The sequence below is a fragment of the Dendroctonus ponderosae genome, unplaced genomic scaffold, assembly GCF_020466585.1.
Source record: "Dendroctonus ponderosae isolate FM_Combo_2020 unplaced genomic scaffold, Dpon_F_20191213v2 Dpon_F_20191213_3, whole genome shotgun sequence".
Taxonomy (NCBI): Eukaryota; Metazoa; Arthropoda; class Insecta; order Coleoptera; family Curculionidae; genus Dendroctonus; species Dendroctonus ponderosae.
This window is the reverse complement of record NW_026018508.1, coordinates 15830140-15855071: the sequence shown is the minus strand read 5'-3', so window position 1 is coordinate 15855071 and position 24932 is coordinate 15830140. Positions and strand designations below refer to the sequence as shown.

The 24932-nt window shown below is 40.8% G+C and overlaps 1 protein-coding gene across 10 annotated transcripts in view; it reads left to right on the top strand.

The window, feature by feature from the left end:
* The first annotated feature begins 4015 nt into the window (after positions 1-4015).
* LOC109538633 (PDZ and LIM domain protein Zasp) overlaps positions 4016-24932 on the top strand; it is a 24597-nt gene continuing 3680 nt past the window's right edge. The window contains exons 1-13 of one of the 10 annotated variants that reach the window (XM_019905962.2): positions 4022-4327; positions 11024-11175; positions 11314-11488; positions 14966-15102; positions 15796-15896; positions 18295-18442; positions 20160-20246; positions 20299-20394; positions 20448-20556; positions 20682-20834; positions 20902-21070; positions 21217-21258; positions 24762-24888. In XM_019905962.2, the coding sequence (XP_019761521.2) occupies positions 4223-4327; positions 11024-11175; positions 11314-11488; positions 14966-15102; positions 15796-15896; positions 18295-18442; positions 20160-20246; positions 20299-20394; positions 20448-20556; positions 20682-20834; positions 20902-21070; positions 21217-21258; positions 24762-24888 (1601 nt within the window). In that variant the 5' untranslated portion in view covers positions 4022-4222. Of the gene's footprint in view, positions 4328-11023; positions 11176-11313; positions 11489-14965; positions 15103-15546; positions 15729-15795; positions 15897-18033; positions 18179-18294; positions 18443-20159; positions 20247-20298; positions 20395-20447; positions 20557-20681; positions 20835-20901; positions 21071-21216; positions 21259-21989; positions 24889-24932 lie in introns of those variants that run through there. The other 9 variants (XM_048665103.1, XM_019905955.2, XM_019905956.2 and 6 more) reach the window with 9 other exon arrangements.

Genomic DNA, 24932 nt, shown 5'->3' with positions numbered 1-24932 from the left:
TTTCTAATTGAGTTTAAGTTTCTACAGCGGCATTTATTCCGCTTGGTTCTATCAAAGAATTTCTGGGAAAAGTGGGCTGAAAGGCACTTTCGTGATAGTGACAATAATAAGTATTATACAATATACACAAAATATTCAAATATTTACTATTAAGTATTACATTTGTATTTATCTACTCTAGACAAATCGTCATTTTTCGGCGAGTTTACTCTTTTTATTGTGCAGATTGTTGCTGTTTAAGTTAGGTTTTGCTCATTGATAAGGAAACTCTTAGTCACTTAGGATTAGTTATCTGGAGGTATTCTCGAAAACACAAAAAGAGGAAAATCAGCATCTACCTACTACAGACCTGATTTTAATGTTGTCCATGCTCGGTATAGTTGTGATTAAAATTAAATGTGATAGGACAAATGTGCCAACTAGTGGAGTGTGGAAAGTTAAATAATTTACCATTTTAAAGATATTAAGCAGCTTAGTGTTGCAAGATGTTTGGCAAAATATTCGCCTTTTTGCTACAATAAGACCCGACAATAAAACAGTTTTGGATTTACGCTTCGGCGCTCATTCCCCGAAATTGAAGAGTGTTTCGGGATTGACGAAATTCTCAGTTTGAATAAAACGGCAAATTGCAGTTTTTTCGCTGTTAGATTTCATACATATCGATATTTTATTTTTATTGTTAATTGCTTACGATGTTGATAAGCAAAGTTTTGTTTTTGTTATTATATATATTATTGAGAGTATATATTTATACTATTGTCTGTTTAGGAGAATAAATAATGCTGCATAAGAGTATCATGTTTACATTTTTCCTTTTATTTGTTTTGGGTTTCTATCGGGTATTTCAGCAGCTTCAAATAGACTTGTTTTTTACCCCTTTGCTCAATGGGAAACAGTTGCTTTACTATGGTTTTTGGAAAAGGTGTGATTTTCAGTTTTTGGTCGTTTGAGCAAAGTGGGCACCAATTTCAATACTTCTCTGGTACGTAAAAAAGTAAACTTTTTTAATGTTTTCACTGTTTATTCATGCTTCCATACTATTTATTGACCATTTGAAGATTTGTAGATAAGGAGTAGTTTTGCGTCGATTTGGGTTCTGCTTGCAATGCGCTCAATGTTGAATTTGAGATTCAAAAGTTTGAATACGACGAGGATCAAAGAGTTAGTTTCAGTTTTCTAATTTCTTAATCTTCTCTCTCGTTGTTTGTAGTCTTAGTTCGTTAGTCCTTCAGACATTTTCACTTTCTTTGCAAGAATTTATTGAAAAAGAAAACCCCAATTTATTAATTGAGTAACTGGTTCTTAAAAATTGGCAAAAAATGAATTTGTTTGCTTAATCCAAAGGCTAACAACGTGCGATTAAGACGCATAATTTCCATACACATATGCACCTATGATTAACTTCACATATCTCCGGAAATGCTTCGACTGTTCAAAACATTTCGCTCTCGTTTTATTCCGGATGAAATTGCGCAAATTCCGCAACCCTAAAACTACTTTGGCTATCTGATCAGTTCTGAGGTATTTGCCCTCAAAGTTGACCCATCTTGTGCACGCATTGGTAATGGCAATAGCTATGGTAAATTACCAATAACTCCCAAAAAACTGCGATTTTGGAAAGTTTTATAACTTTAGCTGATAGTGCATAAAATTGCGCAAATTTCTCAATGCTTTGTATGGCTTTTTGGTTTAGAGTTATCAACCTTTGAAAGTAATCCACCGGGCGCATTGGAATTACTGGCAACAACAATAGCAAATTTTGCATTTCTCAGCAATCATCCAGAACTGCCGAAGTTTGATATTGCGAGTTTATTCCAGATGAAACTGAGGCAATTTTTTGTGGTCGAAGTTCCTTCGTATCTCTTATCGATTCTGAGATATCAGTGTTCGAAATTGCCTCACCCTGTACATGCAATGACAGTAGCGCTAGAAATGGAAAATTTAGCGTATTTCCTAAAGCCATCCAAATTTCCCAAATTTATCAATCTCACTTTGTTCATCTTTAAATTGCGCAAATTTATCATAATTAAAGCTACTTTATATTTGTAATCGGTTCCCAAACATCAGCGCTCGAAATTCACTCTCTTTGTACATGCAATGGCGGTGGCACTTGCAAGTGCAAATTTCGCATATCTCCTAAAGTCCTCCACATTTTCAAACTTTCTAAATCTCAGCTTATTCTGCTTGAATTTGCGCAAATTTTTCATAATCAAAGCTACTCTATATTTCTAACTGATTCCGAAATATGAGCGCTCGAACTTCATTCACTTTGCACATGCAATGGCACTGGCAGCACCAATGTTAAATTTCACATATCTCCAAAAGCGCTACGGATTTTAAAAATGTTAAAACGTCATTTTATTTAGCTTGTAGTTTTGAAAGCCTTCTATTTTCAAAGATAGTGTTTATATCTTTTCTGTTTGAAGATATCAGTGCTGGAAATTGACCCACTTTAAACATGCAATCGCAATGGCAATAGCTATGGGAAATTTCAGATATCTGCGAAAGTACTGTGAACTAGAAAAATTGTGTACCTTCGGTTTGTTCGACATGAAATTACGCAAATTTCTTGTATGCAAAATTACTTTGCATCGTTTGTCGATTTCTGAGATATCAGTGATCGAAATTGCCTCACCTTGTACATGCAATGGCGGCGGCACAAGCAAAGCTAATTTTTACGTGACCCCGAAAGAGTCCCGAATTTTTCAAATATTATAATCTCAGTTTGTTCTGCTTGAAATTGCCCAAATTTTTCATAACTAAAGTTACTTGATGTCTCTAGTGAATATCGAAATATCAGCGCCCGAAGTTCACTCACTTTGTACATGCAATGGCACTGACAGCACCAATACAAAATTTCACACATCTCCAAAAGTACCCGGAACTTAAAAATATTTAAAACGTTGTTTTATTCTGTATGGAATTGGTCAACTGGCCCATTGTTGAAGATACTTTGTACATCTTCCCTTACAAACTTCTTTTTGGGTATTTCGCCAAAAAAATTTTTGTCTTTAAAAAAGACAGAATTTCCTCACGTCTTTTATTACATATTGATAAATAGTGCTCCTATTTATCAGTCTGTAGTAAAAGACGTGAGGAAATTCTGTCTTTTTTAAAGACAAAAATTTTTTAGGCGAAATACCCAAAAAGAAGTTTCATTTATCGTCTATTTCAAGAACTGCAAACTCAGAATCGGTAACCAATACAGACTAGCTTCAGTAACGGAAAATTTGCGCAATTTAATGCAGAAGATAATTACGTTAGAAAATTTTGGAAATTCCAATCAGGTTGGGAGATATTCGGAATTTGCTGAAACAGTAAACTGCGTAAGACACGTTTAATGGCCCGGTTTATCTTTAGAGCCCCAAACTTTGATTTTTGTAAAATCCGAGTATGTCACAAAACCAATTCTATTTGCCGTGATGTTCGGTTTTTAAAACGTTTTTCGAAAAATTTGGTGTGTTTGAAAACGTTTTGCAAAATATTGAACTGGTAAGTTTTTCGGGCTTTTAAGTTGCCGTAAAAAAAAAATGTTCCCGATGTTTTGCAAGCACGAGTGAATTGCATCATCAGGGGTGTGTCACATGTGGGTTTACTGACTCTGAAGATGCAAGCCACTCCTACTTGCGAAACGTTCGGAATAAATTATTTTCCATGACTCCTTAAAAGCTGAAAAAACTCACTTGTGCCAAGCAATCGCCGCGCCATCGACACTTCTGATTTTTTCTTCAGAACTGCAGGATTTTCAATTAGGAACCAAATGTCGAAAACGACTGGTGAGCGCTTCCGAAGCCTCTTCTATGCTTTGGACGGAGGTAAAAGTCCTTTGGCCTGTAGAGCCGGATGCGAGTAGCATGCGAGTGATGGATTACGGGGGTCCGTTTCGGTTGAATCAAAGTATGAATGCATGATTCATCTCATACGACCCACATTTCGGAACCTTAGCCGCAAATTCGCAATCAGACTATTCCGAAATACCAAATTTATTTATTCGATACTCTATTAATACACACGCGGTTCGGATGCCCCCACTCGGACGCTCGGTTCGTTAAGAGACGCTTTGCAACCGGGCGCCGACTCACTTTTCAAACGGAACAACATCATTTTACTCTTTACTCCGTCTCGTAAAGAATTTCGGAAAGTTTGTGCCAAAGCTGTGCGTCGGTACCGAATCCGAGAGAACAAACAACCCCGAACGGAACAACATAAAGTGCATCATCCAATGGCTTCCATGTCGACGGTGCGATTAACTAAAGGCGATTCGCCCAATTGGGGGTTCCGATTGCAGGGCGGGAAGGACTTTGGCACCCCTTTGGTCATCCAGAAAGTGAGTACCTGATTGGTTGCTTGCTTGGTTTCAGTGCAACCCGATTGGCTCCAATCGGGCCCCAGCCAGGAGCGCACCAACGCTTTTAAAAATAGCGGGCGCAAAAACGAAGCAAACAAATTTGTTTATGGTCGAACGTGGACGAAAGCGAATACCTCTGGATTGCGTCGAAACGACTAAAATATTGCATTACATAATTATCCCGTGGTGTAAAATTAGAAAATATTATTTTTAGATGTATCAAAACCCTCAGCGCTATCGCGAATTTTTAAATACTGCTTCATCCTGACATATAAAAGCTAATTTTAGACGTCCGTTCAGTTTGAAACTCGATCTTTCAGCGAAAATCCCTGCCTTTTCATCAATATTCCCAATTACTCGGGCTGCTTGCTGCAAAGGGCGTCCAGCCCTTTGCAATCGCCGCTCTGTCTGCTTCTTTTTTGAAAAACTTGATCCTAGATTTGCTGGAATTTTGTACCACTTCCACCCTGCGCTATAATGATCCTATCATCGGCATATCTCAGGTGGTTTGATCAGGTTTAAGCCTGCCTGGGCCCTCGACTCATCAGCAGATGGCGCTTAGTCTCTCGACTCTACATAGGCTGCACTCTAATCAATGGCAGATTATTCCAATACCCTACACAACCACAGGAAAGTTGCTGCTTCGGCTCTTTGGGAAAATTAAATTATTTTGCTGCTTTAAACTGCTCTAATTGGCCGAGGCAAGTGAAGGAAAACGATAACTTCCAAGAAGGCGATTAGCTTTTCTTCTGGGTTAATAAGGCGAAGGGAAAACGCGCCAGACCATAAAAACCATCGGTGCAAAACAGCTTCATAACCTATTCACGCAACTAAGTATGATGCTTTGAATTAAAAAAATTAAAAGGCTTGAAAATCAGCGGCGTTGCTTGCGGGTTTAAGTCAAGGAAATTTCTTTAGCTAACCAACACCGTAAACCTTTGCGATTTTTTTCAAGTTTTTATATGTTAAATCGACGAGTTTAGGAGTTTTTTTGCGTTTAGTTCAGTCTAAAAAGGGTCTGATGTTTTAAACGTATAACCTATTGCAGCTGGCGCCTGCTAGGCACTTCAAGCTAAGTCGTACGAAATATGCATTTCTCGATCAAAAAAATTCCCAAGCACAAATTTTTTGGTATTAGCCAAACTGGGTGAGAAACTATTTAATAAAAAACAAAAATTCGCCTGAAACGATACTGATTTTGTTTAAACAATATTCAAGAACCTTCAAACTTTTTAATTGAACCAATAAAATCCACAATTGACCAAAACACTCCATTGGTTCTGGCTCTTTTTCTCTGATCTGATTTAATTTTTCGAAATCCTCACATTCGTAAAAGTTTGCGCTTGCTATAAAAGCTGGGTTGACAGAACCATTTGGTCGCGACAAAGAAAAACGTCCTCCTTGGACTGTTTCGACCTTTATTTTTCGAGTGCATTACCTTGAGAAGGCCGTTGGCATCGCGGAATGCACTTGCTGATTTGGTTATCTAAGAAACCGCGAAAGGCGAAAACCTTTGCAAAAATCGCCAGTTCAAACTGCGTTTTCTGCGTATGTGGCGAAAAATGGAAAAATTTGCCTTCAAATTACTGAAAGTGGATCGTTTTTAATCGTGCCAATTTGCATTTTTCCGCTAGAAGCGCCAAGCGTTACGTTGTGAGACTCGCATGTTAGAATATTATTTATTGTGAAGTTCAGCAGTTTTTCTTGGTTTGTTTGATTTTTTCACTTGATTGTTATAAATTTGTAACATTCCATTCCTTGTTCCCTTGCTCAAGGTTCGCTGGTCTTCACTTTGTAAACTTCTATAACTTTTGGGAGATTTTAATCAAGTTTCTTGATATTTCTCATCTGCAAGTCTCAAATCAGCGGCTTTATTTGGTCATGCTGTATGTATGTAAATGTAATTGTTCCTCTTTTCAGCATTGCGTCGACTTGGTGGCGAAGTTAGCGAAATAAGTCCATATAAGTGCACTTTGGTCGGCTTATCTTTACAGAAAATAAATGGCTTTAATTCTCCAATTACCATTTCAACTGCTTTATCGCCGATATGAGCTTAGTGAAACATATTTGTCATGCATTTTAGTTATCTAAATACACAACGAAAAATGACTAACCGAGGGCAGATCTTTTACTTTTTCGCCGAATCAGACACATAAACAGAATGGCTAATTTTCAGGCATATTTGCTCATAAAAAATGAGAAAAAATGGACAGTTTTTGTATCAAATGCTTTGAAAGAACCAACCACTTTTTGAATCTTGAAATTAACAGCATAACACAATCCATTGTCGATTTAGAAAGCAAGGGTGGGTACAAAGCCGGCAAATACTCCGGATTTGTCACCGCTTGATTCGTTTCTATTAGGTTGCGTGAAAAAAGAACGTTGGCTCGATCGAAAGCCAAAGCAACTGTGATTTATTGATCAGCTTACCAAAATCTCATCAGCAGAAAAAAGTGGGCCGTGGTACCAATTGTTTCTTGGTCATGGCTGCATTTCTCCTCGCCTCATTATTACCGGTATTTGAATAAATCACAAATACACTTTACCAAAAGAAAATTTGCAAGTGTAAAAAAAACTTCTTAAATAATTATTAATAAAAATCCGCCTCTTTTCTTTGTTTAAAAAGGCTAGACCCCGTAGGGGCCGAATGGCCTTATTCGGACTTCCATTGTTTTCATCACAACGTTTCGGTTAGTAGTATCGCCAACCGTTTTCAGACGCACGTTGAAACTTGACCGCAACTCTTGATAATTAGATTCTTAATTATTATGTCAATGTCTGCAAGAATAAGAACTAAAACCGCCAAGAAGGTAAAACACAATTTAATCACCATCATGGCCCATAAACGGAAACTGTTTAGTATCATTGGCGGGCAAACGAGATCAAAGTCAACGATGATCCGTTGAAGAGTCGTAAAACATAAGGTCAGTAGTTAACGCCATATCTGGTCAATGTTCACTCGAATAAGTGATTTTTTTTCAAATAAACAACTGCTGCTGTTTGTAATTGCCGAAATTGCGATGTTTTGGCTTTGGTTAATCGAGTTGTTTTTACCGCACTCAAAAGGCCTAGAAACAAGTGAACAAAATTTGCGCTAAAAAGCTTGGAAACTTATTGCGGCATTTAAATTCCATAACACGGAAGTTTACTTCAATTAATCAAATTGCATGGGTAAAAATCAGTAGTCAAGGCCAGAAAAAAATAATGAGGAAAATCATCTATAATCATGCGATTCTCATCATTATCTAAGTTCTTGTTATTATTTACGCAACAGCGAGTTTTCTTATTTGATTTGTAGCCGTATGGAATGAAAATGTTTTAATTTACAAACAGAATTAACAGCTTTTTGATGGCACACAACTGATATAGAAGAAATATTCAAAACCCCGATGATTTCATCGGAAATGCAATAGCTTTCTTCGATAAAACTGCGACACTCATGAGCTACGTCATACTTTAGTCATTATTTAACTTATTAGGCATGATTCCGATAGTCTAGTTGCAAATGAGCATGTTATGGATTATATTGCAAATATTTGCTAATAAACGCTACAGGAACATAGTCGAACTAAGTAAAAACCGCATGTTGACTTGATTGAAAAATTTCAGCTTATTACGGTTGGTGACATTTTTGCACTTTATCAGTTGTTAATTCTGCCCTAATGTCACTGTCATTAATTGTAAATAAATATGACAGCGGTTTGTGTACATTTGTGCTTACAACCACGCGTGAAAACGGCGTGTTAATTACTTAGTTTTTCAGATAAAACCAGTTTCTAAAGCTAAAAATACCGGTTTTATGCGCTTTTTATCTATTTCTAACAAAAAAAAGTTGCCTCAGGAGAAGCCAATAATAAAAAAATAATAGAACTTAACAAAATGTGACGTAACAACCGCATCAGAAACATAGTCAAAGTAATAAAAAATCTCATGATTAGTTGTTTTGGGTTTACAATTTCTTCAAAAACATTCAAAACTTTCAAGTATCTAAATTTAAATTAATCACTCTGTGTATTATCATAGTTACTAGAAAATCGATGGTCTATCGGTGTTTTGACGAAACATCAAAGAACTTTTGCCGCGGCTCAGGCTCGGGTTCGACTCGTTAGGTCTGAACGCACCATTATATTTCAAAATATGTCCATCTCAACTGGTACTTTCAACCCCTCCAAACGTCAATAAACATCATTCTGCCAAATGGATTTGAACCGAAAAACCCTAAAAACCCTGTTCCAGCTATACAAACGATACAAACCAAACCACCATTTGGCTCCCTCTGAGTTTATTGAAGATGCTCGATTATCCGACTCAGAAGCGCTGATGTTCCTGGAACTGGCCAAACATCAGCGGCTCCTTGAAGAGCTTTCTGCGCATTTTGTTAACAACCCCTTGGCAAACTCCTGCAATGTTCAGGTGATCCTCTATCTGCTCCTCTTCCAGCTGGGCGAAGGGAATCTGGAAGAAATCTTCGAGTTTTGTGTCAAAATCAATAGCTTCTACTTGTGTGATTTGATCGCAGGCTTGGCGGCTTCCAATGAGCATTTGTTCATCTGCCAAACCGCCTGCAAGTATTTCGAAGATGCCTACGTGTTGGAGAAGATCGTTGATCCGTTCCTCAATAAATTGCCCACCATCATCCAGCTGGGCAGGGAGTTTTTTAGGCACCATCAGATCATATCGCCTCCTCCGACCAAACCCAAGGGGTTCCAGTTTCTCAAAGACCTCTACAGGAAGCATCCGCATGCTCCTGCCAATACACCAGCAATACGCTGGCGGTTCAAGGCGTCCAAAGTGCCAGACTCCACTTGGAGTAGATGCAAATCTACTACGAACAAACTCCTCAAGTGCCAGCAGGAAAATAGGAGGAAAGCCCAACAGTTGCTGCAGGAGGCATCGCAGGTGCCGGCCAGACTGGCCAATCCTAAGGCGACCATCAGCCAACCCATCAGTTCCCACAGCAATCTTTTCAAGTCCAGCAGTCCTCCAGCTTTTAAGGATGTGGCAATTAGGGGCAACTTAACTACAACCCTTCGGGAGGCCTCAAGGGTTGTGAAGGTGCAGGAGGAGGAGATGAGGAAACTGGAGGAGCTGATTAAGGGAGGTTGCAATACCGAGGCGGTTGAGCAGCTGGAGGAGCAACTGAAGCAAGAAAACGCTCAGAAGCAGCTGGAGGCCATTGAGAGGAACCACCTAAAGGGGCTGCTGTCGCACGAAGAAGCCCTCCTGGCTAAAGCCAGGCTAGCCGAGGCCATTAAGGAGAAGAAATGGAAGTTCAAAGAAGACAAGGAAGCCCTTCTCCGAGCTCTGGAGCAGTGGCGCGAAGCGGAAGAGCAGAAAGTCCGTGCGCTAGTTGAAAAGTCCCAAGCAATCAAGCAAAACGCCAAAGAAAGTGAGAAGAAACTACTGGAAAAACGGCAGGAGAGCGTCAGGGCGCAACAGACTGAAACCAAGCAGCTTCTCGAACAAGCGCTGGTTGAAAAAAACAAAGAACTGGCGCGCAAGATCGAATTAATAGCCGACATCAAAGCCATCCAGCAGGTGCGATGCAACATTAAGGAGTTCGATCCGACGGAAACTCCCAATCTGGGCCTGCTATGCGAAATGTCCATTGCCGAGTTGCAAGAGCGCCTCGCCATCACCAAGATGAACATGAAGCAGGAGTTGGAGGAGAAGAGGCAGGCCATCCTGCAGAAGAAAAGGGCCCATCAGATTATGGTGGAGAACGTGAAGAAACTGATCGAAGAAAGCCGCACAATGCAGCCAAAACGTTCAGTGGTGAACCAGCCGAAGCCTTTCGACAGTCCGGAGTTGTTGGCACTGAGGAGGCAACTGGAAGAGAAGCGGCGGCTGCGTACCCAAATGCAGTAGAAGTTGAATTTGCTGATTAATAAAATAGATGGCGAAATGGGGATTGATTTGAGAGGGTGGAAGCAGATGGGTTGGCTGGCGCAGCAACTATTACTGAAGATGCAGGCCTTTTGTGCCTGCGAAACGTTGGGGAGACGTTGTTTTCCACGCCGGTATAAAAGACCTGAAAACTCAAGCGGTTATCTGCTGCAGATAGAGTGAAGGATGGTCCCGGTAGTAAAGTCTAAATGCGTTTAAGATTCAGCGACTTTTTTTATTGAAAACTGCGTGTGGGAAAGGTCAGACTTTTTCTCGCTGACGTTTCGCAAGCACCAGTGGCTTGCATCTTCAGAAATGGTTTACTCGGCGCAGCAACTAGCTCACAAACTTTTGAAGTGAAGCTTCGTTTTAATGGTTTATGAGAACATTCTTCTCTAGTTTTGGAGAGAAGGTTGTGAAACTCTCAATGTTTCCACCGATTGCGTTCGGGATTCCACCTGATCGACTTAAAGTGACGCGATTTTTAAAACTTCTAAATTCAACCCGGTTCTTTTCTCCCCAATTTTTAAAGTTGCCAAATTTTTCGACCTCGCAATGGAACTTTTAGAGATTATAAAAGACGCTCACTCAAATGGCCCGTGGATACGCGCAGAGGAACATTTTTACATTGCAGACATAAAAGCCTTTCTAGACCTTTCATAACTTCTCAAATCTTGATATAAAAATCAGTAAAAAACACGCTCCTTTAGACGAAAATGAGCCACTTTGCATGCATCGTCCAATCCTTTCTGGTAATTTTTTTTTGAAATCCCCCCTTAAAATCGGTAGGTAAATGGTGGTTCTCCAGCTGAAAGAGCTGGCTTGATAGCTGGCGATGCCGTCATCAAAATCAACAACGTCGACGTCTACAATCTACTGCACAAAGAAGCCCAGGACGTCATAGTAAGAGCCGGATCCAGCTTCGAGATGGTGATTCAAAGGTAGGCACCTATTAATTGGCCTCAACTGTTGGTATTCCGAAGTGAAAAGTTCGAGATGACGGCCTTGATCTTCATAATTGGTCGATTGCCCGATGGACCGATTCCATAGTATAAATACGGACAATAATTCTATTTTAGAGGCGGCTCAACGTGGAAGCCGTCAGTTATCCCAACGGGAACGTACTCAAAGCCATCGCCGTCCATCAACAACGTGAGTCCGGTGACGAAGACTTCGCTGGCCGCACAAAAGGGTGAGAACATTGGCGCTATTGGAACCGGACATAATTTGGCTGCTAAGCCGTTTAGTCCACAAGTAAGTTGTCCGTTTTTGTGCCCTTTTCCTCTTAACGTCCACTTTTCCTTGTTGAAATCCTGGCTCTTGAGCTGGAGATTTTGGTTTAGCAAATTCCCTCCAGTAGAAAAAGCTGATTTTATATTTTGACTTGAGTTCACTTGTGCAAAATCCGCAGCAATCTTTCCAGTCTATCTGGATTTTGAGGCTCAATCGGGAGTCAAAGTTGTCGACTGTTGAGGGCTTGACGCCACCACGTTTAAGAGTAAAGACAAAGTCATTTTTATGTCTCATATGTTTTATATAGTTTCACCACCATTTAAAGCAACGAATTATATAATAAACTGCCTGTAAACAGAGAAAACTTTGAACCTTTCTTTCTAGCAAACATTTTCAAAATTATTTTTGCAAAAACCCCATCTTATAAAAGCAGCGAACAAATAGATTTTTTGTGCTAAATTTTCGGCTTGAATTTGGCGTTTGACTGATTTTTTTCTGGCGATTTGGAACTCGTACAGTTTTGCTTCAGTTGAAATTGAGCGTTGAAGTTTTCGCCTATTCTAGAAGGATTCTTGACTCAAAAGTTGAGCAAAAATTGCAAATTAAATTCGTAATAAGTAGAGAAAGAGCCCACAAAATTCGGTCTAATTTCCTACAAAATCTTCTTAATAAATATGATAACTTTGGCTTAAATAGGTGTTGGAATGAACTTTTGTGTTGTTGTGTGTTTTACTGACTTGTTTTGTAGCTGAAAAAAATCACATTTTGCATTGGCTTAAAAGTGACTATCAAGTCATTCAATTTTAACGTAAAAAGAGCGAGTTTTCGTCCTAAGAGCACTAAAATATGATTTCATCAAACTACAGCCTTGTTGCCGGAAAATGCAACTGAGAGCGAAAATTGCACGGAAATTGAGAACAAAATACGCCTTTTGTAACAAAAAGAGATCCTCGAAGTTTTCGCGCAATTTTACGTAAAGTCCTCTTTATATAAACAGCAAATTTGGGTTAAATAGTTGAGCAGAAAAGTTGCCTTCAATTTAGCGTTTTTTTGAATTTGTTCTCCGATGTTCAAATAGTTTTTGGCACAAACGTTGATTGATGTTGTTCAAAAATGCCACTTTGGTCTTAGAATATAAATATCAGAGCGCAAAAAGAATGGAAAGAGCTCAAGTTGTAGAGGATTTGACAAAAAAAAAACGAAAAATATTAACAGTCGGAAATGGGGCTTTAAATGTTGAGTAAAATTTGCTCAAAGTGCTCGTTCTAGAAGCAGCAGATTGTTGATTATACAAAGCAAAGTGTTAGGGCACAAAGCGTACAGAAATATCACAAGTTGTACAGAAATTTACAAAAAAATTACAAAAATTTATAACGACTGAAGATTGATCTTCTAAGTTTTAAGTAAATTTTGCAAAGTCCTAATATATGCAGAAGGTTTGGGTTAAATAGATGTTAAGGTGAATTTTTGAGGAAAGTTCAAAATTATATTTTTTCATCGGGTTGAAATTCAGCAAAAAATATTTGGCCAAAATAGAACGAATAAAGCCTCACACTGCACTAAAAGTGATTCTCATATGAATTCTTATATAAATGCAGCCTCGTTATTGGTAAATGCTTCTTAGAGCGCAAATTGAACAGGAGTTGCCAAAAAAAAATTCTTCTAACTCTAACTTTTGGCGCAATTTAGAGCGAAGTAATGTGTGCAAATGCTCCATATTTGGGTTAAATAGGAGGTGGATTTAACCTTAGAAAAAAGTTCAAAATGTGCCTTAAATTTAACGATTTCCTGAATTTGTTCTGCGGATTTAAAAAAATAGCATTTTCGCATTGCAATCAAATTGAGCTTTAAAATTTTGCCTTAAACTAGCGAGAATCTTGGCCCACATGTTCCATTAAATTGACTCACGAACGCTTCTTTGCCTTTATAAAATAAACGGTAGAGCGCAAAGTGTTCAGAAAAGTGCACTAACTGTATAGAGATTGCCGTATACATTGAAAAAATCCGCAACAACCGAAGGCCAATCCTCCAAGTTTTGCCTCTTGGTAGCGCAAAATTATCTTTATAATCACTGCAAATTTGGCTTAAATTGATAGTGGGCTGAATTTTTGAGAAAGCTCCAAATTGTGTCTTAAATTCAGCGCAAAAATGAGCTCTCACATGCACGTTTTGCCGAACTTTGAATTGAAATTGAGCAATTAAATTTCGCTCCAATATGGGCTCTATCTCGGGCTAACATCCCAATAAACTGGATTAAAAAAAATCCTCTTCAAAAAACTGGAACTTAGAGCGCGACGTTTTCAAAAAATTGAGTTTTATGAAGTCATTATTCCAGTTTTGGAAACACTAATATGTTCAGTGAACATATTGCTTTCAAAGTCTGTAGCAATTGGGAAAAAATCATGTTCCCAACCCAACGACTATGAGATAAAGGCAAAAATGTGTTTTTTTTTTCAGAAAATCGTACAATTTGGCGCTTTGCCAGCAACATCTTCAGGGCAAAAAACCGTGAACAAATTCTAGCACTGAATGCGGTTGAAATAGGCAAAAAGGTCAATTTCCTCCTAGAAATGTTTGCAGCAATTTAGGAAAATCGCCAGTTCTTGCACCATCCAAACCTAATCCAAACTAACCCAAATTGAAACAATTGCATAAAACAAGTGCGAGTTGCGCCACACAGCCCACATTAATAAAATGGTGTTTATTGTTTCGGAGCAGCAGTTTTTGGCAGTAATTCAATAACAAATTCCAATTGGATCGGTCGCGAAGTTAACAAATAAATCAAAATCAACAACTTGGACTTGATCTCTTTCGGAGCAGTATTATTAATATGTAGGCCAGGCTGGCTTTAATTGATAAAATTGCAACAATTAATCGACCATTTGAGGCATTTTTTTATTAATCATGACAAGGACTCGAAATAGTCGCAATGGACGGATGGAAAATTTGCTGCACAAACCCAAAGCCAAGTGCATTGCTGGACTTTGATTTGTTTTACATTTCAGGCGATGTTCTGTTTATTAATTATAATAAGTCGATTTAATTGGAAAAACCTTCGAAATGTACACTTTATAGCTAACGATGGGTATACAGGGTGACCCAAAGCTTTCCACCGAAGTCTTGACTGAAATGTTGGGAAACTTTGAAAAGGGGAAAATATTGGGGATCGGTTTGTTGTGGTCCTCAGAAAAACTTCTGAGTCAATTACCCTTGCCAGAGGGTAATTGACTCAGAAGTTTTTCTGAGGACCACAACAAACCGATCCCCAATATTTTCCCCTTTTCAAAGTTTCCCAACATTTCAACCAAGTTCAATGCGCCATACTCACTCTCTTTGCAGTTCTTATAAAGAACTTTCTATTTTAAACGATTTTTTACCATCAAGATGAGTAACTTGAAATTTGCTGCATATTCCTTCAGCTTAACTCCATCCGGCTCGAAGGACCACATAAACTTTTTAACTTTATGGAAATATTAAAAATGTGTTTTATTGTTGCAGGTAAATGGTGCTGTAAACGGAGCGCCCCCTAAACTGGTAAACAAACAGTACAACAGCCCCTTGAAGCTCTACTCCGAAGACGCGATTGCTGAGACTATTTCGGCGCAGAGTGAAGTTTTATCCACCGGAGCTTTAGGGTAAGCATTTACATTTTCCGCCCGATTTGCCCTTAAACTCAAGACTTTGTGTGAGCAACTATTAATAAAACTAGTGGCTTTTTGGGAGCAATTTATGATTTAACCGGCGGTTAACGCCAGGATTTGTTGGGCGCTGGCCAGTGATGACACCTTATATTGTTTTGCTGCCTCTGACCGCCAATTTAACACTTTGCCAAGTCGGTTTGTTTGTTTCAGTGGGGTTTTTAATTAAGCCTTTCCTGCTGGGTTAATTAGCCTCATTGACTGGGACGGAACTGGGGGATTTTTTTTATTTAGAGCTGGACACCCAAACCAGTTTTTGAGAGGAGTTTGCTTTTTCGAAAGAACTCGCTCCACGCCCGTTATGCTTTGGAACCTAAAACCGCGAGCTATTTATTTGCTTGAAACTGTTTTACAGTAGATAATGAGTGATGGTTTACGCGTTATTTCCCAAAAATATATCGTAAACAGGAACTAAACGCCAAATCCCATCGTTGCGCCAGCTCGCTTGCCAATAGGCTATAAATACCCAGTTCTAATGTATTTTAAAGCTGTGGAACATGCATTTTTTCGTAAACATTCAAATTCACTTCAAGCAAACCTTTTGGGCTGAAGAGCAAAATGAAGTGAGTGGCTCCGGTCTAAAGCAGGATTTTTTGCGGTTTGACTTGCTGAAAATGTGTAATTTTTCAGTGTTAACTTCAAGAAAAACGAAAAAGACTACGATGCTACCAACAGCGCGGTTTATCGCATGCTCAAGGAAGCTGAAAATGATGCTCCATCAAATGAACCAGGTAATTAATGCGCCTAAGTGTCGTTAGTTTGGGGTTTTATATTTAGCTGGGTTTATGTGGAAAAATTTTATTTGCCAATGAAATCAAGAAAGAAGCTGGGGACTTTTTTGGGTGTTTAGGTCGTGGTGGAAAAAAAGTCGTTCCTGATGTTTTGCACGCACGAGTAGATCGTATCTTGGGAGGTTCAAAAGCGCCCAATTTAAGACACTTTTGAAGACAAATTTGCTGCATCTCCAAATTCCTGAAGCACTTTGCAAGCAATATTTTGCCTCAACTTTGAGCTTCCAAAAATCGAATAATGAAGCTATGGAATCGAATAAAAGAGTCCAATTTATTGGGCGTGTCGAAAGCCAGTTTCATGCACACGTTTTACGCAACAACGTCGCGTTCTAATTTTCAATTTTCCGAATGAGGCGATTTTTTTTGGAAAAACCGGTTGGTTCGTCTATCAGCTCGGAATTCGCTAAAGTTAACGCACAATTTGAAGCTTTCTCAAAAATGCAGCCCAGGCTCTATTTGAGAGAAATTTGCTCTGACTATAAAGAGAAGTTTGAACCAAATTAAGCCAGACTTTGAACGTGCAATTTCATCTCAAAGCAAAAATGTGAATTATTGAAAACTACAATCGAAATTGCGCCGAAAGCTCCCAAATTTAAGGGATATTTTGAAATGTTCTCAAAAAGTCAGCTGTATTTCACCCATATTAAGTGTAATTCAATAAATAGTAAATAGAGTACTTTGTGTCAAATTAAGGAAAATTTTCGAGGCTGTTTTCTGAAAAATTACGTATTTTAATTTTTTGACCAAAATCTACTTGCGCGCTACCGTTCATTTTCCAGCAAAATATACATTTTTATTCTATTGAAATTCGTTCCTTATGAACTGATAGGTCGAAATTAGTTCTATTTTGGGTCAAAAGTTCAATTTTTTGTTTCAATCCGGTGCAAAAATGCAATTATGCAAATTAAAGTCTGGAATGGAACCTTTCTCAAAAAATTAGCTCAACTTCTATTTAAGCCAAATTTGCTAAATTTATAGAGGCTTTGAGCAAATTGAGCTAAAATTTGTAGGCTCTATCTTGGGTCGTTACGGATTTTGCCATTTTTTTTTATCCATTCTTGTGCAACTTGAGCGCTTTCCTGTACAGTTTTCGTTATAATTTTGCTTGCTTTAAGCTAAAATAGCGATTTTTTCTGTAAAGAAAGTAATTTATACTCAACTGTTGAACCCATATTCCTAACTGAATGCAAAAATAAGAATTTTTTTGAACTTCAAACCAAATTGCGTGTAAAGCGCCAATTTTGAGGAAAATTTTGATTTTTTTTCAAAAAAATCATCTCAACCCATATTTAGTGTAGTTATAAACAGGACTTTGAGCAAAATTGAGGCAAAACTTGGAGGCTCTATTTTCAATGGTTACGCATTAACAAAAATTGCCCATGTCTGACAACTTGCGCGCAAGGGCTCATTTTTCACAAAAAAGTATGCATTTTTGGGAAATTTTCTTCGAATGGGCTGACGGGTTGAAACGCGCTCTCTTTTGGGCTAAAAGCTCAATTTTCTGTTTAAATCCGGTGCAAAAGTGCGATTTTTTATAGCCACGAAACAAATCCATTAAAGCGCGAAGTTGAAGTCGCGATTTGAACCTTTCGCAAAAAATCAGCTCAACCTCTATTTAATCCAAATTTGCTGAATCTATAGAGAATGCTTTGCAGAAAATTGCGCTAAAATGTCTAGACTATCTGGAGTTGTTATGAATTTTCAACAATTTTAATCTATTCCTGTGCATTTTGCGCGCTTTCCTGCACACTTTGAGCTCCAATTTTCCTTCCTCTAAAGTAGCATTCTTAAATCTGTTGTACTCAATTGTTGCGCAAATATACCTGCTTGTTCCTGTTAAAATTTGAAAGTTCAATTTCAGTCCGACTCAAAAATATGATTTTTTGAACGCTGAAAAAATTCGTCTGCGTCACCTAAATCGAACACACTTCTGAAGCTTCGTGCTAGCTAAACGTCTGCATAAAATTGTTTTCCACTGCAGCCTAAAAGCCCAAAAAAAACACAAAAAACCACACTAGTTTGGTACAGGGAACCAATATGAATCTTTCGATTGGTTTAATATCTAATGACTGCTTAGAGCCAGATTCAGGAATACTAACAGCCCCCAATAGAGGAATGGCAGGATTGAGGCATGTGGAGGCGCCCCAAACTAAAGCAGCCCCATCCAACCCCCAGTTGCCGCCCGGCCAAAATGTTTGCGCCGATTGCGAGCGGCTGATCGTGTAAGTACCAGTTTCAGCTCGCTCAGATCAACGCCAGCAACCGAACCGCCTCAGAAGGGTTAACGAGAGTTCAGTGAGGGAAGTTTGATGGAAACTAGTTTTTTCTTCTGCTTCAGTAACGCGGTCCGAATACTACGCTACTCACAGTCACGCTATCGGCTCAGCAAAGAGTCCGTCGCAAGTGGCTTCTGAGCGCCTGGTTTCGCAACAAGAGCCCGTTTCTGAGAGCGCGACAATTTGCACTGATTGCGAAAGGGTCATTATGTAAGTCCAACACTCGTGTTGGATCAATGTTTCTCGTCTGGTTTTGTACACTTTTTTTTTACTTTTTCTTCTGTAGGTCAGAGCATGATCGTTCTTCTGTAGTTGACCTATTTTTCGCATGTTCGTGCATGTTTCAGTAGTCTGTCTTATGTGAATGTCTGTTCTTTGCGAAAGCTCTTAGTGCTGGGGAGTGAGTGTTTCAAAGATAAGCGTTTATTAATTTAACTTGACTCTTTTTCCATAAAAATATATTTTATTAAAGAAGTAGCTGGAATTCATGCGGAGGATGCTCGAAAAATTGACGATTTTTCTGTACAGAGTGTCCGTTACGATGCAGTAGTTTGACTGCGTCTAAACGGTTAAACATAGACAAAAGATACAAAGTGTACAGGGTGTCTGATAAAAGCACTAGTAAGTCTCTTAAAACTTAACCGTTTGCTCATATGGATGACGGCCAAAGAATTTTTTTGCAAAACATTTGTTGTGATGGATATTTTGAAGGCAAATTTCACATTTCGAATTTCACACTCGAAATTTATTTACTTCCGGCAAACAGCGGACGAAATGTGAACGAAATTCTTTTGGCGTTTTTTGCCAATTCAATACAGAATTATATTTTCAGTTTTACCAGTGGCGTAGGTGGATTTTTTGAGGAAACAACCAGCAAGCCACTGTTTTTCTGCAAATTAAAACTCAGTTTCCGATTATTCGTTCAATTTGGAAGAAAAACGCTCTCTTTCAATTTTTTCGTAGGACAACGATCTGGCAAGTAAAAAAAGTTTTTTGGAAATTATGGCTGAACAAAAAAAATGTTACACGGACAAGTTTGCCCTAATTTTGAAACTGGTTAGGTTCTGATTGGTTCGGGAGATTTCAGTTCTCTTTGAAGCGACTCAAATAAAGTGTCTACACGGTGGAGAATGAAACAATGCGAACTATATGAAAATCTAGTATTTTTTTTTGAAAAAAAAAATTTTTCTTTCTTTTTTTGTGATTTCAACACACAAAGCCATAAAAATGAAACTCATATCTCGGAATGGTTTTCGCATTTTTCCTATCTTGTTTTTACAGGGTGATTCAAAACAATATAACTTTTTGGTCTCAAGCAAGCAAAGCAAACTCAAGTTTAATAAAAAGTCCGCCAGATATTCAGATTTACTGACACTTTTAATGCAACCCTTTATACCAAATTTTTCCTGAAGTCAAGTATGAAGTTTTGGCTTCAACATAAGTGCTAGATTTTGAAAATTCGTCCAAGAAGGAAAATATTAGAACTGTTGAACTGTCAAAGACCAAATTGAACTGTGAAAGACCGAAAAGTTTTTTTTGGTCCACCCTGTAAATAGAAGGGATAGGTGAAAAATTCAATAACCCTTTTGAGATTTGGGGCCAGACTTTATCACTGTGCGGTGGAAATCCAGAAAAACGCCGATTTGTTTAACTCGCAACTGTAGAAACTTTAGCTGAACCTATTAATTTTTGCAAAAACACTCAGTTGGAGAAAAAAAGTTGAACTAAACAGGGCTTTAAACAGAAATTAAATCGCTTGCTCCAATCAGAAGTTATCTAGTTCCAAAATACCGCAATCAAAAATCGCTTCTTGCACAATTTCCAACATTCTTTTTCGAGTTTCTCGATCTCCTCCAGGAACCAAATTATTCGTTATATGTTTTCATTCAACAGCAACTTTTCCGTCACTAATTCTTCCCCATTCCAGAGGCGTCTTTGTGCGCATCAAAGACAAGAATCTTCACGTCGAGTGCTTCAAGTGTGCCACTTGCGGATCTTCTTTGAAGAACGTCGGGTAAGCCAAGAGGAAACCGTTTTTGCGCCGCAAACCACCCAATCTTTTACAGCTACTACAACATCAACAACAAGCTCTACTGCGACATTCACGCAAAGTCTGCTGCGATTGCCATCAACAATCCTGCAGCTGTTCCAATTATTCCTGCGTAGGTTATCCAAATTGGCTCCTTTGCAGGCTAATACATGTGCGTTGTTTCAGAGGCGTGAAAGCCCCAGTGAGCGCAATCTCTTCGGCTTTGTCTGGTCATTCGTTGCCATCCCCATCGCCACTTTCGCCCAAAACCCCTAGCTTTGCCCCATCCTATCCGGTAAGTTCAGTTCGCCCAGCTTGATGTTCTGATGGTTCATCTAGCGACTAGTTTAACACTTGTAACCTCCATGCACTGGTTGTCGTCTTGCATGCTGCACCCGAACTTACCCTTAACTCTTTCAGCCGCCCCAAGAGCGACCGGATTTAGGATCGGTTGTTGGTGATGTCGCGCCTCAAACACCAAACCAAACTCACGATTCTAATCCTAAATCATCTAGTAACAGTTCTCTCTATAACCCGTCTGCGCCTGTATCGTTTAGCAAATTTATTAACAAGGTGAGTAGATGTTTAGGTGCTTCTTTTAACTTTCCTGCGGAATTTCATGAATGGCCTCAATTCGCAGCCCTCGACCTTTGGAGGCCCCAAGCCCTTCTCGAGCGTCAGCGCGCCTCTTTCACCTGGAGGCGCTTTGAATAGGGGCGCCCCCTTATCGCCTGCCAGCAACTTCAACAAGGCGCCCTTGTCTCCTCCCATTGGTCATTCCAAGAGCCCCTACAGTCCAGCACCCTCTGGTAAGCGTTAGGCAGGCATTACTATTAAGTTAATCATTAATGTAAAGTGCGGGAAATTTTCTGCTGATTCCTCTCTGATGTTTGTTTTTCCATGTTCTCCCTGTAAATGTCTTTAGTCGTACTGTACTCTTGTTGTACTTTCGTAGGACGAGCTCCGGCATTGAACTCTGCGGGTGCACTGTTTAGAGGTACCAATGTCATGCCGCAGCACTTTTCCTCATTACTCGGCTTCATGTTTATTTATTTTTTCATTTTTGGTTTTTTTCATTGCTTTGAAACTTTTCCTTCGCCAAAAATGTTTTTGATAATGGAGTGGACAAATGGGAGTTAAAACAAAAGTAATTGGGGAAAGCAACAAATTAGTAAACTTTGAAAAATTATGAATTTTAATTCGTAACTCCAAAAAGTTTAATGTTTTTTCGAGCGGAGTGAAAGTAAAAAAATACAGGCAGATTTCCGACCAAGTTGGTATTTTCCAAATAATTCGAGGGAGAGAAATTTGATTGTAAAACTCTCTAGACCCTCAATTAATCCCTGCTGAAACCACTTCAAGTCCAGTCATAGCGACAAAGGAAAGTTTTCAGAGTTCTAAAATAGTATAGCAAAATCCTGCTCTTTCCAGGCCCAATGTGAATGTTTCTTTTCTATTACAGATTGGTCTTTCTGTTCCAAACCTCGGCCGTTTTCCTTAGTATCAGAGTAAAACTGCTTTTTCCGGAAGTCGCTTACAATCAACCAAAAATTTAACATTTTCGCTTCTACCTTCACTTAGTCTTAAGACCGACATCCGAGAAAAGAAGTCGCCAGCATAGAGTTATACTATTTTATAACATTTCGCTAACCGTTTTTTCTCTTCTTTTTCGCCTTTATTGTTTCACCTTTGTCTAACCCCGTTGGCGTGTGCTGTTTGCTAAATAAGGTCGCACCACCAATATAATTTGGCCGCCACCGCAAGACTCAGAGCTTGCAACCGCTTGCCCGCTCTTTTATCCGCCGCCTTCCAGAGTGGAGGCTGAACTTGAGAAGAAACTCGCCGATAAGCGGAAAACTCAGTTCGAGAGTGACTATTTTGCCGAAGACAATCTGGATGAGACCATGTCGTTCTACTCAGAGGAAATGTCGTTTACTGGGCGCAGAAGTGCGGCCGAATGTGTGGAGATTTTGTCCGAAACGCTTGACACTCAGAAGATGATCGAGACTGCGCTAAAAGCTACTCCCCACTTTGCTTCCTCCGATTGTTGCCAGAACAAGGAGTTTTGCGACCTCAAAAGACCCACGGAGTATCAGCCGAATACTGTGGAAAGCCAGCTCCAGCCCAAAGTGGAAAACGCTGTCCCTCAAAAATGGGAGTCCTCCCTAACTCAGGCTGTGCGCACCACAGCCCCAGACTCAGACACTTTCTGCAGAATCCCCTCCAGGACTTCTGCAAGTCCCATGGCTTCGGCCCTATCCATTGCTCCCGCTCAGCCTTTTACACCTTTACCACACTCCAATTTGGATCCAGTGCCTCTGCCAGAGGAAACCGAGCCCTACTTTCCTCCCGAGCACCCAATCATCCCCGCCAAGGTAGATGAGGCGGAGAAAAAGGAGGAAAAGAAACGGGGCCCAATACCAAAACCCTACAGCCCCTTTGTGAAGGCCCTGGAAATCGCCCCCGATCGGCCCTTTACACCAGTTGGAGGAGGCGAAAAGACGCCACTACCTCCAGTGAAAAAGAAACCCAAAGACCCTCTGGATCAGCTACTGGATGAGCTGCCGAAGGCAAATGAGCGGCTGGATATGCGCACGGCGCTCACCACTGCTCCTGAGCGGCCCTACACGCCTCTTATAGGGGAGCAGGAGAGTAGCCCTCAACCCAAGAAGGCGCAGCTGGAGAAACATGTGAAGCCCGAAGAGCTCCCAGCCTCCTTTCGGATGAATGCGCAAGAGCCCAAGCCGCCCAGCTACTACGCCCCGGCTGTGTTAGAGGAAAGGATTCAATCTAGTATTCAGGAAAGTTCCGCGGCCTCTGAGCGGATGGTTGTGGAAAAGGAGACCATCCAGCCGGCTCAGGTTACTCATCAGGTGGTGGCTCAGGAAGTTGCGCACGAATCAGCCACGAGCTTCGCTCCGATCTTCCAAGGTTTCACCTGCTCGTTCAAGAACAAAACTGATCACTCTCAGTTTTCCGTTGAAGTCTCCACCACTCCCCCAGTGCCCACGCCTCCGCCCAAGCCTCAAACGCCCATTTCGTACATTGCCACTGTAGAGGAAAAGCCTGCTTGCATCAGACGCGAGACCATCATCCAGGAAAAGAGGGATCAGAAGAGCAAGCACGTGGAGCAAGTGGTTCAGCGGAAGGAGACCATCCAGAGGCAGGCAGAAGAGGTGATCCAGGTGAAGCCGGCGCAGGTGAACGCGATGCTTCACAAGCCACAGTCCTTGCCTGGATACCAGAAGGACTTGCAGGCAACCGCCGAGGCAGATTTGATTCTTATGGAGCGAAAGAGGCGGGCAGAGGAACGAATTGAGGAGCAAAGGAGGCAGGCGGCAACCAAGCCCATTATCACCATTGAGCCTAGTGAAGGGAGTGGTGACCACCAGAGCGCGCCAGCCGCTCAGTTTAATGCGGGTTTGGACAGTTCTTCGAGAGGGATTTCTCCACGCCCCCGATCAATTACACCTAGTATGATCAGCAAGGCCCCGCCCCTGCTTCCCTACTACCAGGACAATCTGGTGCCCCACTTCCAGTCTGCCTTGGAAACCAACGTTTTCGACCCGGCGCATCCGGAAATATCGCGATCCCCTAGCCCCCACCCAGGTAAAGAGGCGGTGCGCAGCCGCAGCCCTTCTCCTTTCCCGGGAGGCATGCAGGAGCGCAGCAAGTCGCCCGCTGAAGGCCCCCCTCCTAATCCGCTGCACTCCTCTAAACCACTGCCCACTCCGCAGGACTCACGCATTAGGCAGGCGAAGGAAAGCCTACAGTCCTACCTCCCGGAGTACAAGAGCAAGCGCGACTTGGTAGAGCAGCAACACGGAGTGGAGATTTCCCAGAGAAACGGCCATGTGAGCCAAAATGTGGCATATCCAGCCGACGGGGAATTTGGGGTGAGGACTGGCAATGTGCAGCAGGTGCAGCAGCTGTTGCAAGTGCAACAGGATGGGGAGCGATTCGAAACCAACACCAAAGAACAGGGCGGTGTGGTGGCTAAAACCAGCATTCACCAAAAGAGCCATGAGGAGCAGCTTTCCGCCTCCAATAAAACCCAGAGTCAAACCACTGAGGTTTCTGCCGATGGGATGACGCATGTTCAGAGGCGCAAAGTGGTCACAGAGGAGTACGAGCACAGCCACAAAGAGAACAACCTGCAGATCGAAAAGTCGATCACAACCACCACCAAACACCCGTTTGCCCGGGTGAACGCCCCAGTTGTGGATCCTCCAAACAGCCAGTCCTTCCACATAACCAATCCCCATCACGTGTCGAAGGAGAGTTCCAGACTGGATACCCAGGCGACTTTGCATCAGGCCTCGCAACGATTGAGCGCCCAAGCTCAAGTTCAGCCTCCCCAATCGGCTCCCGCTCCTCCCATTCGAAAAGTGTTTGCGCCCGGTTCTTTAGCGCCCATCAAGCATGTAGCTGCGCCCAGTGCTTGTGTGCAACCATCCAGTGAAAACGTCACCAAACCCAATGTTCCTAATCCCGATGTAGGTGCTGGTGCTGGTCGGCAAGCGGGCGGAGTGACCGCCACCCCCAAACGGGGCCGGGGATTGGTCAATGCTGCGGCGTTGCCAGGTTCCAGGGTTCCTTTATGTGGACATTGTCACGGTCAAATCAGGTAGATGGTCAATCAATGTTTTGCATTTGAATGGTTGTTGTTTG